The 19,750-nt window shown below is 43.9% G+C and overlaps 1 protein-coding gene across 6 annotated transcripts in view; it reads left to right on the top strand.

Annotated features, from left to right (window-relative positions):
- Positions 1–19,750, top strand: part of Syne2 (spectrin repeat containing nuclear envelope protein 2) — a 293,751-nt gene that overhangs the window by 241,708 nt on the left and 32,293 nt on the right. For all 6 annotated transcript variants that reach the window (XM_040742909.1, XM_040742911.1, XM_040742910.1 and 3 more), the window contains exons 89-99: positions 745–924; positions 1,713–1,841; positions 3,644–3,798; positions 3,893–4,037; positions 4,555–4,649; positions 5,828–6,062; positions 8,546–8,740; positions 10,252–10,377; positions 15,841–15,996; positions 18,025–18,183; positions 19,053–19,219. In XM_040742909.1, the coding sequence (XP_040598843.1) occupies positions 745–924; positions 1,713–1,841; positions 3,644–3,798; positions 3,893–4,037; positions 4,555–4,649; positions 5,828–6,062; positions 8,546–8,740; positions 10,252–10,377; positions 15,841–15,996; positions 18,025–18,183; positions 19,053–19,219 (1,742 nt within the window). The remainder of the gene's footprint in view (positions 1–744; positions 925–1,712; positions 1,842–3,643; positions 3,799–3,892; positions 4,038–4,554; positions 4,650–5,827; positions 6,063–8,545; positions 8,741–10,251; positions 10,378–15,840; positions 15,997–18,024; positions 18,184–19,052; positions 19,220–19,750) is intronic.

Genomic DNA, 19,750 nt, shown 5'->3' with positions numbered 1-19,750 from the left:
GCCACGGTGCCTCACCTGGTTGTGATCATGAAAGAGTCTCTTGGCTTTAAGAGTAATCTTGGGTGGGTGGGGCTAGAGAGATGATGGCTCAGCACTTATGAATGAGTGCTACTTCTCCAGAGGACCCGCTTGTTTCTCAGCACCCATGGTGGGTAGCTCACAGTCACCAGTAACTCCACACCACCTTCCGGCTTCCATGAGCACCTATACGGTGCTACGGTATTTTCCATGACTGTGAGGAAATACCCAGAATGTGAATATGCCACCGTGTGCAACTTCGGTAACAAGATTGCTTTTTATCTTGTGACCTGGGTCAAATAAAAAATCAGTAACAGATTTAATTAGAGTAGCCTGCCTTCTGCTTTCTTAGTAAGGCACAGCCGATTCTACATGAATCCATTTACATTGGGATGTGTTGTCACCGGCAAGGGACAGCCTATAGTGACTTTTGAGCTGACTTGAAAGTCCATCCCTTAAGTGTTGGATAATTAGAGATGCAAAATATGCCAGTCTTGTTAGTTGGCCTTCAGCTAGTAGATGGAACCAGGAGCCACGACTCTGGTGGGCAATGCCAGGTTCATCCCTAAACTGCCAAATTGCAGAACAGCACCAGTAAGATGTAATCTTAAGAGAATTTAAAATAAATAATAGCAGCGACAACAAATTTACAGATACATGAGTGGCAGGGATTGGGGCCTGTGGTGGGGAGGAATAAGCATTTGGCGACCCTCTCTCCTTCTCCAGGAGCTGCAGCGTGATGTACTAAAGACAAAAGAGGCCTTCCTTGAAAATTCGACCCTCTTGGATCAGCTCCCACCGCCTGAGGATCGCAGCACCCCTGGGCTCCATTCTGGACAGCTGCACTCCCTCCAGACAGCTGCCTATTTGGAAAAGATGCTGCTGGTGAAATCAAACGAATTTGAGGTTCATCTCGCTTTCCCATTTGAGTGGCGGTGGTGTGGAATTCCCATGCCACCTCAGTCTGTGGAATCAATTCTGTGAGGTGGTCGAGCTGTTTGCATAGAACCTTAGGAGCTGTAGAGTGAAGCCATCCCATAGTCTTGCTTAATCATGTGGGCAAGGACCAGCCATTTTGCCTTTTGCCAAATATGTTAATTTAACATGGAGCATGTTTCATACCCTTTTCAGATCTCAGTTATCTGGATTTCTTTTTTTGTTGTTGATTTTGTTTGTTTTGTTTTGTTTTTTAATGAGACAGGGTTTCTTTGTGTAGTCCTGGCTATCCTGGAACTAGCTCTGTAGACCAGACTAGCCTCAGACTCATAGAGATCCACCTTCCTCTGCCTCTCTAGTGCTGGGATTAAAGTCATGTGCCACCATTGCTGGGCTGTTGTCTACATTTCTAAGTAGAGTAGTTGAGACATTGGCTCCCGGAGACACAGCTGTCTATTGGAATCTCCATTAATTTCCCAAGTTGTAGTGTGCAAACTACATAAAAAGCCATGAATCTCTAATATTGTCTCAATATCAGCAGGAAGGAAAACAATTAGTAGGACTAAGGGAACAGAATACTTACTGTGAAACTGGTCTAGAAACACGCAAACCACAGACTGGAATCCCTGGGGCCTTTGCAGAGACCTCTGTGAAATTTTGAGATGTAAATAAGTTAAACTCTTAGCAGCCATTAATGCTATGCTTAATTCTGTCATACACACTCATGAAATGTTTCTAATAAAAATGTCTCTTTACAGATTGTTCTGGCACAGTTTAAGGATTTTGGAGACAGACTGGAGTATTTAAAAGATCTTATCATGCACGAGGAAGAAAACTTGAATAAACTTTACCATGAAGAGAAAGAGGAAGTTCCTGGCTCATTCCTGGTATTGGCAATATGTGTCTTTCCTAAGGGCTTAGCTTTTCCATGGAGTTAAAAACTAAGCTAATGACTAGTGTAAGAATCTGCTCGCATCCGGCTTACCTCAGGAGCTCAGTCAGTCACTTCCCTTTTATCTGTGTCCTGATTAACTTATGAGCACAGCCATTCACTTCCCTTTCATCCCTACTCTACTTTCTGAAGGTCTCAGAAAGTAAAACATCGTAGGGGTCTACATTACTAATAAATTATTAATATATATGTTATTAATATGTGTATACTGTCCATAGGTGTTTTTATCTTGAGATCATAATGCGAACTAGCTTCACTAAATCCATATATTCAAGGAAGTCTCTGTTATGATTAATTGGATTTTTCTGGGTAGTTTGAAGATCAAATATAAAATGTTCAATTGAAATTAGGCATTTTTCCTTTTTAATTACCTTAGTAAGTTTTGTATAGTTAAAATAAAGAAACTAAAGAATTCTACATCCTGCAGATTCCCAAGGACCAATATTTTAGCCTCACTAAGGAGTTAACAAATGACAGCATGCTGTCCAAACCCCAGTCCACCTCTTAATTTTATAAACAAAATTTTATTTAAGCCTAGTCATCCTTCCATGTATACACTATCCATGAGAGGTTCTATGCTATGAGGACAGCGTTGAATGGTTGCTTTCCAGACAAGATGCCCACAAAGCTAAAACATTGGTGTGCTGGCCACATTCAGAAAACGTTCGTTGATCCTGACCTAGAATATAACAGCAGAGTTTGAGACATAGCGTGTGTATTGTGGAAGGTGTTTACTTAACATACTGCAGACATATTGTTGACCTCGAGGCTGTTCCTGGAATAGCTTTTTAAAATTCATGTTTTGATGAATCTTCTTTCTTGTGGGCCGAATGTTTTCTCCAAGTCTGGCTTAAGCAGGACACTTATCCTGTAATGTATTAAGGATTTGGTTTTTACATGATGTGTAAGCACACTGTACAGCCTGCTGAAGGTCAAGTTATTGGCAGGTTAGACAGAACCTGGAGGTCCAGAGTTGTTCTTTTAGAAAACAACCCATTTACAATCTTGCTGAAAGACAGAATTTAGTGCTCCCTGCTTCTTGGGCTGCCTTGGTGCTGCTCGTGCGTGTTACTCTTCTCGTGGCTATGACGAAATTCCTGGCAAAGGCAACTTGCAGAGGGTCTGCAGGTGGAACCCACATAAAGGTGGGAGGAGAGAGCCAGTGCCATAGAGGAGTCCCCTGACATCACACACGCACACACAAGAGTAGCAAAGGCTTCACAAAGAGGGAGGATTATTTTGTCTCACGGTTTTAGGGCCCACAGTCCATCGTGGTAGGGAGGGCGTGCGGACGGGAGTGTGAGGCGGCTTGACACAGTGCACCCACAGTCGGGAAGCAGAAAGAGATGAGTGCTGGCCCTCAGCTGGTTGCTTCTCTCCCCCTTTTTACTCACTCATGCCTCCCAGCCTGCAGGGTGGTACCACCCACAATCATGACGTGTCTTCCTCCTCAGTCAAATCTCCCTGAAGTCACCTTCACAGCCGTTCCTGAGGACGCGTCTCCTGGTGATTCTAAATCTTGTCCAAGTTGACAGTAGCCACCCTGCCATACGTACAGGCTGATGTCCACAAATAGAAGCACCAGTGTGAAATCTAAGTTCAGGCCGGATTCTCACTTTAACTGTTTGACTACATGCAAGCTGTATTAGTTATCCAGGCCCTGTTTTCTCTCATCTTTTCGGTAAGGGGACCATTTCATCATATAGACATTATAGCTATATCTTTTTTTCCCCACAGAACCATGTGCTGGCACTGACAGCCCAGTCACCTGACATTGAACGCTTGAATGAAGAGAGCCTCAGGCTTCCCCTCAGTGACATAACCATAAAAACACTACAAAGTGTGAACCGGCAGTGGATCCGGGTCACGGCCACGGCACTGGACCACTGCAGGTCAGAACATCCCCTCTCTACCAAGGCTTCAGGGAAGGTAGGGTTAATGTCACTATGATAAGGCTTGGTTTTGTGTGCTTTCAAATCTTTACAGCAAACTTCAGGGAACCGGGTTGAATGAAAACTTCCTCCATCACTGTGAAAACTGGATCCACCTTCTGGAGAAGATAGAAGAAGCCCTTACTGAGACTATTGCTCATAGCCTTCCAGCTCTCCTGGAGCAACAGAAAACCTATGAGGTAAACCTGTGTTCAGCTACTCACACTGGGGTGAGAGGCCAGGGAAAGAGGAGTCAAATGAAACACAGGGCGTGCCTATCTCTCTCTCTTTTTTTTTTTTTTTTTTTTGGTTTTACGAGACAGGGTTTCTCTGTATTGTTTTGGAGGCTGTCGGTCCAGCCCAGCCTCGAACTCACAGAGATCCACCTGCCTCTGCCTCCCGAGTGCTGGGATTAAAGACGTGTGCCACCACCGTCCGGCAAGTGACTGTCTCTTAAAAAATTTTTTTAATTGTCCTCAAATGTTCATAGGTATTTAGGCATAGCTACTATTACTAGGTCTGGGTTTTTTTTTCTTCAGTATTATGGGCCTAGATAATATTAGTATGATGGTTGACCATTTTTTGCAGTTGACTTCCAATAAGTTGAAAATTAATTACTTCACAGATCCTCTGAGAGCTTTGATAGGAAGTACTAAGTTCCAGATTTCTAACAATGAATTCTATCAGCTGATATTTCATACTTTTGTTCATAAATAGATGTTAGAGGCTGAAGTTTCTGTAAGCCAGACAGTTGCTGATGCTTATGTGGCCCAGTCCTTACAGCTCCTGGACTCAACAGAAACTGAGAAGAGGTAAGCTGTGTGGGATTCTGGAACTAAGGCACTTGGGGGACCGGCCTTCTGGCACAGGAGCCTGTACGTATTTATGGGGTGCTGTGCGGTGTTTTAGGCAGGTGATACAGGGCTGTGATATGTGGAGCCTTGGCTCACTCCTCTTCCGCTCTTCTTAAGAGTCATCATGGATTTTTGTGAACCTCAGTTCTTAGGGGGCATGCTAGGATCTCTTCCTTCCAACTGTCAACACGTAAATCTTGACTACATCCGTGCCCTGCAGCCTCACCCTGGGACTAGCCTTCTGCCTACCCATCAGGACAGGGTTATTCCTGGTGGCCATATAAACACTAATGGTGCTTTTTCCTGTTGTAAGTGGATAAGGTTGGCAGCACAGAGGCTTCTGTTTGACTAAGTTTTGAAGATTCATCTGTATTACCCTTCTCTTTCCACTCAATAAATTGTAAGGTGTTGCTCACTATCCCGAGCAGGAAGCTGTGTCATAGTCACCAAAGGAGAGCTGTCTCGCCGGGCATCTCAGTGGAGCCAGGGGCAGCAGCAGGCAGGCTGGGCAGAGCCCTGAGGTCAGCCTGCTGAGCACAGCTGAACCGTTGCTCATGTAGCTCATAGCCAGAATCCAGAGGTGGCCCAGCTGTTCAAACCTCTGACTGCCCTGACAGGCCCATTTCCCTGACCCCCTGAGAATTACGAAGCCTGTGTCTTCATAGTCTTGATACATGCAGGCCCCATCCAGCGTAATAAGCTATACTGGTTGCTCATTATGACAAGCATAACTTTCTCATGATGAAGACCTTATCTCCCATGTGAGCAATATTATGCATCTGGAAAGAGCTAGTTGGGTGACTGTGGTACACCTTACTCTTGGTTGTTCTGGTTATGTAATGTGCTCTGTAGCATCCCCAAGCACCTGCACTTTTATGCGTTTCCCGTCGACCCAGTTCCTAGATTTCCAGGAAAATCTGGCATCTTCTATGTTAAGACAGCTCAGTGTGTTTAATGGCGTGCTTCCTGGAGTGCTGGTCAAACCCCAGGCCATGTGCACCTATGGCACCACACCCCTCGCTGTGCTTAAGATAGGGCTCAGGTTGCATGATATGTTATCTCATGCAGGTTGCGTGTGCAAACTTCTGCCAGTTACCCTTTCTACATGCTCATGTTAGGAGTCTCTTCTTTCCTAGGCCAGAATATGTCTCAGAAGTCTCAAAGCTGTCGGACCAATGGCAGAACGCGGCCCGGGGTGTTCAGCAGAGGAAGCGTGACGTCGACAGGCTGGTGACACAGTGGCGGTTCTTTACCACCTCTGTGGAGGACTTGCTCCGCTTCCTCACCGACACCGGCCACCTACTGTCTGCAGTGAGGGAACAGGACTGTTACAGCCTCTGCCAAACCAGACGCCTGATCCATGAGCTAAAGGTAAGATAGGCACAGTTTGGGAGTGTCTCAGTTGGGGCTTCTGTTGCTGTGAAGAGACACCATGACCACAGCAACTCTTATAAAGGAAAACATTTCATTGGGGCTGGTTTACAGCTTCAGAGGTTTAGTCTGTTATCGTCATGGTGGGACATGGTGGCTTGTATGCAGACATGGTGCTGGAGAAGGAGCCGAGAGTTCTATATCTTGCAGATGACAGACAGCAAGACTGTACTGGGGATAGTTTGAGCATATATGAGACCTCAAAGCCTGCCCCCACAGTGACACACTTCTCTAACAAGGCCACACCTCCTAATAGTGCCTCTGCTTATGGGCCAGCCATTCAAGCACATGAGTCTATGGGGACCACACCCATTCAAACCACCACACAGGGTGAAAAGCACATGGGGCCAGGGGGAACTTGATATGCAAGATGTTTGTTCAACTGAGGTTTTATTTGAATTTATTGTGTTTAATGATGTGTGGGCATGTGTATGTGAGTGCAGGTACTGGAAATGACCAGAGTGTTGAATCCCCGCGAACTGGAGTTACAGGTGGTCGTGAGCCACCTGGTATATGGGTGCTGGGAATGGACTCTGGTGCTCTGAAAGAAGAGTATGCACTCTTAACCACTAAGCCATCTCTCCAGCCCCCCCCCCGAGGTTTAATGTTTTCTGTTATGACCCAGATATGTTCTGTGCAATGGGAGGTCAGCTAGGTATGGCCACCCACAACCTGGTCCCTAGCCTTGTATAGTCTGAAGCTCTGTCTTACCCACTCACCTAGAAATAGACACATTCTCTTGAAGATGTGGGAAGAAGCATGCCATGCAAATGACTGGGGAGAATGGGAGGAGTCCACGACGATAGGGTCACACCACTTAAACCCTTAAGGTGCTGGCAGATGCATAAGGCATCCACAGGTATAGCAACGAACGGGTAAAAGGACTCTTATTCTTCAAGAGCAACTTCAGACAGCCAAGAGTGCATCAGTAAGGGTTTAGGGGCTGGCAAGATAGCTCAGTGAGTAAAGGTGATTGTAGCCAAGCCTGAAGATATGAGTTCAATTCCTGGAACCCACGTGATAAAAGAAAAGATCTGACTCCCACAAGTTGTCCTTGGACCTCCAGATGCACCCCACCCCAACACACCTTCTATAAATAAATAAATAAAAAGTTAAAGCTGTTTCATGAGCATAGGATTAGAGTAAATTATTGACTGCATTCCCTCCCTCCTCAAGAGAACCACTCTCTACTAGAGATGCAGTCAAATGCCACACCACCCCCACCCTGCGAGACTGGCCTCTGTCCTCGTCAGTGGAATGATTAAACATGGACACATTTAGACAAATTAGCAGGAAAATACCAGCTTGTAATCACTATCTATGGGTAATTAACAGAGGTATTTTAGACTGAGTGCTTTCTGGGATTGTGGCGTTTAAACCTGAGACCTGAATCATGAGAAATGAACAAACCCTACAAAGATTGGGGACACAGTTTGGATGTTACACATAAAGAGAAAAACCGAGTCAGAGAAGATTCTAGGGCTTGGGTCAAAGCATCTTGATAAATCATGTGCCACTAACCAAGTCAGGGAGGACCAGAAAAGGACCAGAGCAGGACTAGAGGGAGACAGGCCTCCTGTCTGAGGAGCTGTGTTGAGTGGTACACTGCTCCTCTTGGAAGCGTGAATCAAGAATTTCTCCTTGTTTTTTGTATTGAAATGGCTTGTTTCAATCTGCCTCAAGCCTATGTCATATTCAGACCAAATGTTTGCGTTGTTCTTTCATATATTGATCGATATGTGTCATGTTTCACTGTATGCTTTTGGGGTACTACCTTCTTAAGTGTTCTCTTTCCTGTTTTCTTTGTATAATGTGCACCCACACTCTACTTCCCTGAGTTACCCTGGTGATAACCTGCATAATGACTTCAGTTCAAAGACAAACTGTTTTCTTAATGCTGTGAGATCCCTCTTGTCTTGCAGGTTTTTATTCTATAAATATAAATGTATGTATGGGTATTTTACCTGCATATGTCTATGCACTGTGTGATGCCCTCAAAGGCCAGAAGAGGGTGCTCTATCCCCTGGTACTATAGTTACAGTTGTGAGCTGCCATGAGGGTGCTGGGAATTGAACCAGGGTCCTCTGGAAGAGCAGTCAATGCTCTTAACCACTGAACCATCTCTCCAGCACTCTGAATATATGGTTTTTGTTTTTAATTTCTCTAAGCTTTCAGTCTTTAATTCTAAGAGTCTTAAGTGTTACTAATCCTTGGAAATTATCCTATGACTGCCTTATCTGGGAGTATAGACCTACTCAGAGTTAAACATTGGCTTTTGATGTGAATGCATTTTGTGTTCGTCCTTATCATGCACATACATTCTGTACAGATCTGTCTAATATTTAAGAGAAGCTCTGAAGCAAATCCAAATCATATTTTTGTCACACAAGAGGCTTAAAGCAAATAATTTTTTTTCGTTTTAGAACAAAGAGATCCATGTTCAGAGGTGGCGAACCACCTACGAGCTGGCCTTGGAAGCCGGGGAGAAATTACGGGACACACCCAACCCGGAAACTAAAGAGTTCATTGACGGACAAACCAGCAAGCTTCAGGACACCTGGAAAGACACTGAGCTCAGCCTGGGAGAGATGATCAGCCAGCTCCAGAACACTGCAGAGGTAAGTGTATGACACTGTAGCGCACTGCATAAGGTGCTTGGTAGCCTTGTGACAATAGGAGTGGCTTTTAGGAATTGGGTGTTCTGAGTTTTCCAATGAAAGTCAATTCCTACCATTATATGAGTTGTGCCAGTTACTCCTATTAATAAAATAGTAACTGCATGGGAAAGACAAAGTGTTGCATATATAAACACTTGAGGTGCCATGAAGGTATTTACTTTGGGCCAGTGAGATGGCTCAGTGGGTAAAGCCTCTTGGTGCCAATCCCTGGAGACCACGTGGTGGGAAGGGAGAACCCGCTCCTGCAAAATGACTCTGAGCCTCCATCATGTGCTGCGGTGGAGGCATGCCCACACACCCACACACACTAAATCAATAAGTAAATAAATGCATGCAAAGAAGTTTTGTGAAACATCATATTCATTGGATGTTCAGTACATGAAGCTAACATCCCACTTATGCCCCAGCGAGGGTATAACATGAAAATAAGCACAGTCGTGTCTTTTTTTTTTCTGCTACCATCAGAGAATGCACTTTTCCATAGATGTGAATGTCTTGGGTAATCGATTGCCCTGTGTTGAAGAATGGAAATAAAATGTTTTGAGTCATCAGTAGGAAAATCTTGGTTTTGGTCTGGTTGGTTGGTTGATTTTGTGTTTTGTTTTGTTTTTGTTTTTGTTTTTGTTTTTTGGTTGGTTGGGTGGGTGGGTTTTTGTTTGTTTATTTTTGGTTCAGAATACCAAGTTATTCTAAAGGACTGAACTGTTTTAAACTTAGTGACCCAACACTACAGTGCTCTTGGGTTTCAAATGCAGTTTTTATTTTTATTTCTCTTGTCAGACTATTAAGCTATTTTTGTTTTGTTTCTATGCTTATTTCTGACATTAATCTGTTGTGTGTACTGAAAACTTAATGAAACTACTCAGAGCAGTTTTTCTAAATCAAGAGTAAATTTATGTGAGTTGGTCGGAGCACCTGTGCTATGAACAGAGCACGTGAGTTTTGTTATGTGGGGTACGTGAAATGCGTGAGCTGGCGGAGCAGACAAAGCTTGCAAACTCGTTGGAAGCACTGAAGTATTTCAAGCAGAAGGCAGCAGGTGTAGAGAGAGAGGTTGCAGTGTGAAAGGTTTGCCAAAGCCAGCAGGCATCAGGAGTGGTGACGCCTACGGGAAGTGGCAGGACGCTTTGCCTGGCTCTGCTATGGTGAGACTTATTTCAGACGTAGATGCTAAAGTCAGTCCTGTATCCAGTAGGTTTTAGATGTGAATGTACCCAAAACTGATACGATAGATCAGAGAGCTGAAGGGGAGATACCTCCAAACCAGTCTATCCCAGTAATTATGTCCCTGTCTCCCTTCAGGTCAGTCTGCATGAGACAGGAACTGATTTCTGTGTGGCTTTTCCAAACACACCTAAGAGAAAAAGCGCGTGCATTAAATGAGCGGTCCTGCCCTGCCCTTCAGTCTGGAGAGCCAAGTACTCACCATTTTTAATACTGTTTTCCAATAGACCTGGGACCAGTGTGAAAAGAAAATCGAGGAGCTGAAAAGTGGGCTGCAGGTTCTGAACACACAAAGTAGAGCCCCTCTGCCGGAACTTCACAAGGACCTCCACAGAGAAAAGGGGCTGACTAAGGTATTGACGTCTGAGCCAGCGGCCAAGATAGTCACACAGCTGCCATCGGGGCACTTAAGTGTTTGCGTGCATCTCTAACGTCTGTGATTCAGCTGGGTTTTCTGGTCAGTTGGAAAAGGCATCACTCTGGTCTCTGAAGGTGTTAGAATCGGTGTTTGTTAGATTATACACAGCCATTGAGTAACGACAAGAAAGGCTTTTACAAAACTGTACATCAGAGACTGTTTCTATCTGTTTCTTCTCTGTGAAATAAGATCTGGCCTCTGAGATTTTTAATTGATTGTGTGTGTGTGTGTGTGTGTGTGTGTGTGTGTGTGTGTGTGTGTAGGTCAGATGACAGCCTTGGGTGTCTGTCTTTGCCCTCCGCCATGTGTGATGTAGCATTTCTCATGTTGCTTGTTCCTGTGCTAAGTACTCCAGGCTAAGAACATCAAAGGTCTTTGCAGAAGATGGGGCAGAGTTATAGATAGGAACTAGGATTGCTGAACTCTGGGTCAGGAACCTCCATATCTCTTTCTTGTCCGAAGGTTTGGTATTTTAGAGATCTTTTTTCTGAATCTTTTGGAATGGTTTCTTAATTTTTTTCTTCCTTCAGTGAATAGGGATTGGAGAAAAAAAAAGAAGTAGAAAGAAATATATAGTCTTATACTGGAATCTGTATCAGAAAGTAGTATCTTTCTTCCTGTGTACATTTTGTCTTTGTCACGAAAATTTCCTAACGTGCTTTAAGAGGTGTAACAACCAGAGTAAAGGCTTGGCTCTGGAGGACATCCGTGTCACAATTACAGCACTTGGGAGGTAGAGGCAGGAAAACCAGAAGTTCACTGTCATCCTTGAATACACAGCTATGCTAAGTCAGCCTAGGCTAGGCGAGACCCTCCCTCAAAATCAACTAATAGTGTGAAATTAATAACATGACAAAGGACCATGGCTGTGTCTAAATGGCAGAGCACTCTTAGCAGGTGCAAGGCTCTAGCTCGCTGCCTAGGATCACAAGGAAACAAAAAAAAAAAAATACAATAAACACCCATTATCGCATCACAGGAGGTAAGGAAATGAAACTAAATTCCCAATGGATTTGCCCTTCCTGGTGGTCTCTCTCCACAGCCCTGACACTGCTGTTCACCAGCCAATACATTCATTTATTGTCTTAGTAATAGTCATATTGTTCTCAGTGGAATAGTAAAAGGGCTGCCTTCTGCTCCTAAACGTCCTAAAGCAGCCCATACTGCATAGCAGTATTTCCTCATTGTTCTGTCAGCCATTGTTGATTCTCCTTGCTGCTTCCTTCTCACTGCTGATAGTATGCGTGGAATAAATACAGTCTGCACATCCTTCTGTGGCTCTTGATACTGTTAGATATTTTCAGCCTTTGTGGTTTGTCAGTTGTCTGTTGCCCCATCAAGTCAGCTCTCCTGTGAACTGCCTGCTATTTCCCCTGACTTTTGTGCTGGGCTGTTTGTCACCCTGAGTTGGAGAAGTTACTTATTCTTAATATGGCTTCTCTCTGTAAGTATATACTTATAAATATCTTCTATCAGACAGCTTATTTTCCTTTCTTTTTTCAATGTCACTGAGTGCGTGTCTAAGGGTTTTTTTTAACATTTTTTAAATTTATTTTTTACATTTCAATCCCAGTTCCCCCTCCCTCCTCTCCACCTACTCCTCCTACTCCCTCCTACATATGTTCCTCAGAGGGAATAAGGCCTCCCCTTGGACGTCTATTAAGTCTGCCTGCCCCATCAACTCATTGAGACAGGAGAAAGGCTCCTCCCCACCCCCCACTCCCCTATGTCTAGGCTGGGCAAGGTATCTCTCTCCATATAGAATGGGTTCCACTAAGTCAGTTTGTGCATTAGAGTTAGATCTTGGACCCGCTGCCAGTGGCCTCATACATTGTCCCAGCCACACCATTGTCACCTATATTAAGGCAGTCTAGTTAGGTCTTATGCAGGTTCCCCATTTATCAGACCAGAGTCAGTGAGCTCTCACCAGCTCTGGTCAGCTGATTCTGTGGGTTTCCCCATCATGGTCTTGACTCCTTTGTTCATATTATCGCTCCTCCCTCACTTCAATTGTACTCCAGGAGCTTGGCCCATTGGTTAGTTGTGGATTTCTGCATCAGCTTCCATCTGTTTCTGCAAAAGGATTCTAGCTTCTCTGGGGTTGTGGACTGTAGGCTGGGTATCTTTTGCTTTATGTCTGGTATCCACTATATTTTTATTTCTGGGTCTGGGTCTCACTCAGGATGGTTTTTTTCCCCCCTAGTTCTATCCATTTGCCTGCAAATTTTAGGATGTCATTGTTTCTTACCACTGAGTAGGACTCCATTGTGTAAATGTACCACATTCTTTTTTTTAACCCTTTCTTCAGTTGAGGTGCAACTAGGGTTGTTTTTAAGATCTGGCTATTATGAATAATGTTGCTATGAACATAATTGAGCAAATGTCCTTGTGGTATGAATGTGTCTCCTTTGGGTATATGCCCAACAGTGGTATTGCAGGATAACCATAGATGGAGAAAACAAGACATTCCATGACAAAAAACACATTTAAATGTCTTAGGATTTTATTGCTGTGAAGAGACACATGACCATGGCAACCCTCCTCCTCCTCTTCCTCTTCCTCCTCCTCTCATATATTATACCCTGAATGAAGCCTCCCCTCCCTCAGATCCATGCCCTCTCCATCTTCCTTCAAAAAAGAGCAAGTCACCCAGGCACATCAAACAAACACAGCATATCAAGCTACAATATGACCAGGCACCTACCATCACATCAAGGCTGGACAAGCCTGGAGGAAAAGGGTCCCATAAACAGGCAAAAGAGTCAGTGACAGTCCCCACTCCCACTGCCAGGAATCCCACAAGAACACCAAGCCACTCAGCCATAACATCATGCAGAGAACCTAGCTCAGACCCTTGGGGGCTCCCTGATCTCTGTGAGCCCCCATGAGTCCTGGTTAATTGATTCTGTGGGCTATGTTCTCAGACCACAGCAACTCTATAAAGGAAAACATTTAACTGGGACTGGCTTACAGTCCAGAGACTTAGTTCATTGTCATCATGGCAGGAAGCATGGAGCACACAGGCAGACATGGTACTGGAAAAGGAGCTGAGAGTTGTACATCTAGATCCACGGGCAGCAGGAAGAGAGAGTGGCTTGAGCTCCTGAGACTTCAAAGCCCACTCCCTAGTGACACACTTCCTCCAACAAAGCCACATCTATTCCAGCAAGGCCACACCTCTCAATAATGCTGCTCCCTATGGACCAAATATTCAAACACATGAGTCTATAGGAGCCATCCCTATTCAAACCACCATAGTGAGCAACAGATTTTATAGTTTTGTTTGGGATTTTTGGTTTATGGTTTTGTCTTGATTTGTTTTGTTTGTGTGAGATGGGTTTTTCTATATAACCTAAACAAGTATCAAACTCTTGATCTTCCTGCCTCTGCCTGCCAGAGCTGACATTACAAGTAGTTAGCTTCATTACCCAGCAATTTTGCATGACTTTAATATAGGTGAATGTATGAATATTTTCCTATACATTTCCTTTACACATGAACACAGACATGGGCGCAGACACACACAGCCACAAACACACAGGTACATGCATTAAGTATCCCTACTTCAAAAACAAAACAACTGAACTATGAAGCAATTCTAACTCTAAGCATTTCTAATAAGGGATGGCCAGCTGACATGCAAATTCTCTAAATATAAAGCTTTCATAGACTCTATCTACACTATTATGGAATTGCTACAGTGGAACTTTTTGAACATGACTCATTGGGGCAGTTTTAATTTTAAAGTAAGTTTTAGAATAATGTAGTCATGTGATTCTAAATTCAGAAGGTACACAAGATGCATATTACCTTTTTTCCTTACCACAGAAACAATTGATGTGACTAATTTGTTGTATATTCTTCCCAAGACAGTCTACCCGTGTATAAGCATATGAGTGTGTTTAATCTTTTCCCCTTTTTGTACATGTTGTATACACATTCATGTGTCTGTACATGTACTGATGTGCACGGGCGTGTACAGGGAGACTGGAAGTTGATGTGAGTGCCGTCTTTAATTGCTCTGCACTTTATCCTATTTTGTTTGAGCCAGGGTCTCTCACTGAACTCGGATCTCACTGGTTTGGCTAGACTTACTGGATAACAAGCCCCAGGGATCCTCCTTGGTGCTGGGAAGCATGCACCAGCATGCCTGGCTTCTCCACATGGGTGTTGAGGCCACCTTGGATGCTCACACTTGCACAGAAAGCACATGACCAAGCGTCTAGCCATCCCCTTTAGTTCAAATGGGACTTGACAGTCTCACTATGAACTAATACCACAGGAAAAGACTTCTGCTGCCCTGTTGCTGTAGGGAATCCAGTCAAAGCCTGCTAATAGGCTACTATGTACAAATAGTAGTTTTACATCATGCTCTATAAAGGTAACAGAGTTTTACAGGTATTTTTGCAATACAGATCATTTATCAGATTGAAGATAAAGCAAACTGTGAAAGGTTCCTCTGGGCCATTTTATGAAACACAGAGAACATTAGCAAGTAATGAGATCATGCCACTATAGTAATAGAACACTGAAAAAAATATCAATCAGAATTAGCATCTCTTTACTGTAGCCACTGTTCTGACTTCTGGTGTAAATGATACAGTGTTTTCCTTCAGATTTCAACTGAAGGGCAGGAAGCAGAGAGGCCTGGAAAATATACCATGGAAAAGTAACCCTAAATACAATTAAAACCTAATAAATTCTGGGGTCTTTGGGTTGTTTCCTTTTACTTCCTCTGTAGTGAAAAGGATTTTCTTGATTAATTACTACAATTCATTAGATCTGAAAACTACTTCATATTTCTTTTCTTTTTTCTTTTACTACTTCATTTTTCTAAACTAGTTGGAACTGACAGTGTAGGTCAGTGGTAATCTTTGCCCAGCTAGTGTGAGGCCCTGGATTGGATCTCCTGCACATGAATAAATGAATGAATGAATGAATGATAAATATATGAAGCTATAGGCTAATTAATCTCCACCATTTATCAGCAAGCGTTTTTTCCTTCCATTATATTCATCTATTCAGAAAATCACTTTCTGTGACCTACCTCTTAACGTAGCTTCTGGGTCTTAATCCAGAAACGTGTGCAAGGTTTGCTTTTTCTTAACGTTGACACACGCGGGGATGGGCCTGGTTCACTTTCCATCAGAATGGCTTACTAAACTCCAGCTACCTGAAGGAATGAGCTTGAAGAGAGCAAAGACTGTCCCCTGAGAGAAAGGTGACTGCAGGCTGCCAGGCAGGACGGCAGTAGCGGCTGTTTCTCATTCCGAAGGTCCCTCCCCTTCCCAGGCTCCCCTCCCCCAGAGCCTAATCAAAGGATTAGCCTACAGGTTTGGAAACAGCAGCAGCTGGAGTTGAAGGCGGTTTTTCCCTTTCTCCTTGTGTTTAAATGCAGGAAGTGGAGAAGTCTTTGGCTAACTGGACGCACAACTTGGAAGAACTTCAGACTATGAAGGCGGACTTGAGCCGGCGCATCCTGGCAGAGGACGTGACGGTTCTGAAGGAACAGATTGAGCTTTTGCACAGACAATGGGAGGACCTCTGCCTGAGAGTAAGTCAGCCCGCTTCTAAGTGCGGGCTGGGGGAGTTGACTGAAATGTCGAAGGAAAGGATCCTGACTTGCTTGAAGCAGAGGCCCTTTGGCATTGGGACCCCTGTGCCGGCGGCTTTAGGAGGTAGCAACCCGGTTTAACAGACTTGACCTCTTTGTTTCTGCTGCACTCTCTGCGCAACTCTGCACACTTCTACTGAGCTGCCTTGGTGCTTTTTGTTTTTGTTTTTGTCTTAAGATCACCTTAAGCTGAGGTGTAAGCAAGGGTCATATGGTACTGGTTCTACTTCGTGACTTGGCAATAGATAAGTGCTAATCAGAATGTGCCATCAGGAGAGATCTCTTTGACCCCTCTTCTGGGCCAAACACCAGAACCTAGATGCCCACAGGCTGGCAGGGGTTATCTGAGAGCCAGGCTTCCCTGCAATCGGATGTTTAGTCCTAGGTGCAGATTTTTTAAAACTCTGAAGTGATTGACTGTTGCCTGAGGAACTCAGCCAATCACTTTTGCAGGGTATTGTGTTTAGAGTATTACACAGTTCAGGTCTGTGACAGGATCAAGGTGGAATTAAAGGGTTCGATTAATCTTAAAGATCCTTGTTTTAAGGATACATAATTCTCAGTAAAAGTTAATTCCTTAATCTCATTTGTGTGTGTGTGTATGAATTTGACATTTGTAAATATCTATGTTTTAAAGACACTTTCAGTTACATTTTGAAGTAAAACCACTTCATCAAAAATTTGATTTTAGTAGTAACAATTTGCTCTATGTGTCTGTTAAATTGTTCTAATTCGTGTTTTATGTAAAAGGAAATACCAGAATCTTTAAAGTCTTCTAAGAGTTAAGAAAACTCAAACAGCGTCCTCCAGATGGTCCTAATTGTTACCATTGTGGACTCAATCCTGGCACAAAATGCCAGGGATTTTAAAAGCTAAAATAAATAGATGCTGGAGGAATGGGCGCAAAATGCTTGTTTTTCTAGGGATAGATTTTCGGGCCTTTTAAACACATTTGGCTGGGCAGGACAAAAAGCATTTGGTATCTTGACCTCACTCTGGGAAGAGCAGAGGTTCTTTTGTACATGGTGAGAAAAATCTCAGGGGAGTGCAGCCACCTTTTCCTGCCCTGTAAAGTGGGTGCTAAAACTACCAAAAGAACTCATAGCTACCCCATTTAAACTCATAGGATTTCAAAAATTCTTAGAAACTGAGAATAGTTGTACATTTAGGAAGGCTGGTTTGTATTATCTGAATGTAAATTTAATTGACAAATTGTAGTCCTCTATGGAGGGAGGGAAGCCCCATGGCTGACTAGAACTGGGTGTTTTGGGATCAGCTTGCTTGCTCCAGACCAATTTTTGGTGACATTTTCATGGTTTCCAGACAAAAGCTACAGCGTTTAATGGCAAAGTAGATTAAATGAATTGTCTTGGGACTTCAGTTTTTGTTTGTTTAAATACTCAAACATTTTTTCATCTTTTAAATTTTCTGGTCTATTTGCATTACTAATGATTACTGCTTTTTTGTTGTTGTTGTTGTTATTGTGATCTGGATGATATTTTTCCAAATAAGTAAGCCGGACACTGGCCTTCTGGATATACGGATTGATCAGTTTTCAAAGGGAGAAGGTTTGGGCCACAAAGTTACAAGGTAGCATGGTGGAAACAATCAAAAATGTGTAATATTGAAAGAACAAGGAAAACAAAGTTGAGCAATGATTCCGTATTTACCTAACCTTTCTTGTTTTAGTGTGGCTTGATAATGTAAATACACAGAATGCAAATGCCATTTCATCTTTTGTTAGTTTTTAATGAGTTACCAAGGGTGAACAATTTTTTGTTAATGCTGAGCTCTAGGTTTTGAGAAAAAGAAACAGGTTTTAGAGATGCTGACAAAAGTGAGGGACATTTGAGCTCATTTGTATTTGTGTGTTAGCATTGGGGGTAGGGTGGGGTGCTCACTTTTTGGGGAGCCAAGGGGTTTTTCCTTCCTTGCTAACCTCAGCTGCCAAATGCATGTCATACCTAGGTGGCTATCCGCAAGCAGGAAATTGAAGACAGACTCAATTCATGGATCGTGTTCAATGAAAAAAATAAGGAATTGTGTGCTTGGCTGGTCCAAATGGAAAACAAAGTTCTACAGACAGCAGATATTAGCATTGAAGAAATGATTGACAAGTTACAAAAGGTGAGTGGGGGTGAGGCGCCCAGGTGTGTGCACTGAGGAGGGTGGAGGGCTTCTGCAGGGCTCAGAGAGTGCAGAGTGTGTCTAGTGGCAGCGTACAGGTGTCAAGGGACTATTGTTGATCATTCTGAAGGAAGAGATGGCAAGTGTGAGCCTGTCATAGGTGAATGCGGTGCTGAGGAGGACTGCTTTCCCTCAGTTGGGAAGACTAGCCAGTGACAGTTTATCTAGTTATTTTGAAGTGGACCCAAGCCAAAGAGGAGACCAGTGGCAATGAGGCTCATGGCATAAGTGGCCGCTTGAACACTGTTGTACATGCACCCAAACACCTACTCTCCATCAGCCCTGGGAAAGCTTTGACCTCAGGCTGACTTAGTTAAATCTGTTTAGTCTCAGCTCCACAATTGTGAGGGGAAACTGAGGGACTGTTACCATCCAGGTGGTAGAGTTTCTTGCCTTGCATGCATGAAACCCTGAGGTCAACCCTCAGCACTGCGAGGATAAAGAAAAAGAAAGCACTAGCAGGCAGGCATGAGAGCACGTGCCTCTGCCAACCCTCAAGAGGCTGAGACGGGAGGATAATGAGCTACAGGCCTGGGTTACACAGAGAGAGAGACACTACTGACGTAGCTGGCGTAAGCCATTCCTCGAAGAATAACTGTGTTGACAAGTACAAGATTTTATCTTCTCTTTTCAATTAAAACTGATGTAGCCAGCGTAGGAGTGTTGCCTGGAGTTCGGGGGTGAGACCCTGTCTGGTAAAAGAAAAACACACTTCAAAAGTTCATTAAAGAGAGAGCTGTGTGTGCCCTTGGCCCGAGAAGGCCTGAGTGGTGGTGATGGCTCCGGCCTTGTGCTTTGGTCCTTGTCAGGACTGCATGGAAGAAATCAGCTTGTTCAGTGAGAACAAGCTGCAGCTCAAGCAGATGGGTGACCAGCTGATCAAGGCCAGCAGCAAGGCCAAGGCAGCTGAGATGGAGGACAAGCTCAGCAAGATCAACGACCGCTGGCAGCACCTTTTCGATGTCATTGGATCGAGGTAAGGAGTGGCCTAAAATACTGTGTATTTACTTCTAGAGACTGCCTCACAGAGCTGGTTAACTGAGTCTAGCCTTCCTATGTAGTAACCTGGCAGGGTTATAAATGTACAAGTTTGCAGTTCGGGGAGATGAGTTGTTCTGGTTTGAACAATAATTGGAAATGATATTTTAGTAAAATTTGACATGTATTAGGTGTGTATGAGGGGAGGGGTCTGCGGATTAGATTCAACCTTGTACATGTGCTAGACAAGCACTCTAGCGCTCCACTGAGGTACCATTTTAACTGCTGCTGCTGCTGCTGCTGTTGCTATTATTGTTGAGAGCAGGGTCTGGCTATGTCCCCAGTCTTCCTCCCAAGTAGCCAACCCTGGGAACATTTGCTACCATGCCCAGCTGGATTTGTCTTAAACAAGAGTCGGAGACTTAGTTTGTAAAGAGATCCTAAAGGGGAGGTCTCATTTGGGAACTGTCACTCTCTTGCTAGAATTAACATGTCCCCCATGAAATTGTGCCTGCCTGTTCTTGCCTCA

This window comes from Mesocricetus auratus, unplaced genomic scaffold, assembly GCF_017639785.1.
Source record: "Mesocricetus auratus isolate SY011 unplaced genomic scaffold, BCM_Maur_2.0 Super-Scaffold_15014, whole genome shotgun sequence".
NCBI classification, from domain to species: domain Eukaryota; kingdom Metazoa; phylum Chordata; class Mammalia; order Rodentia; family Cricetidae; genus Mesocricetus; species Mesocricetus auratus.
This window is presented reverse-complemented; position numbering and strand designations above follow the sequence as displayed.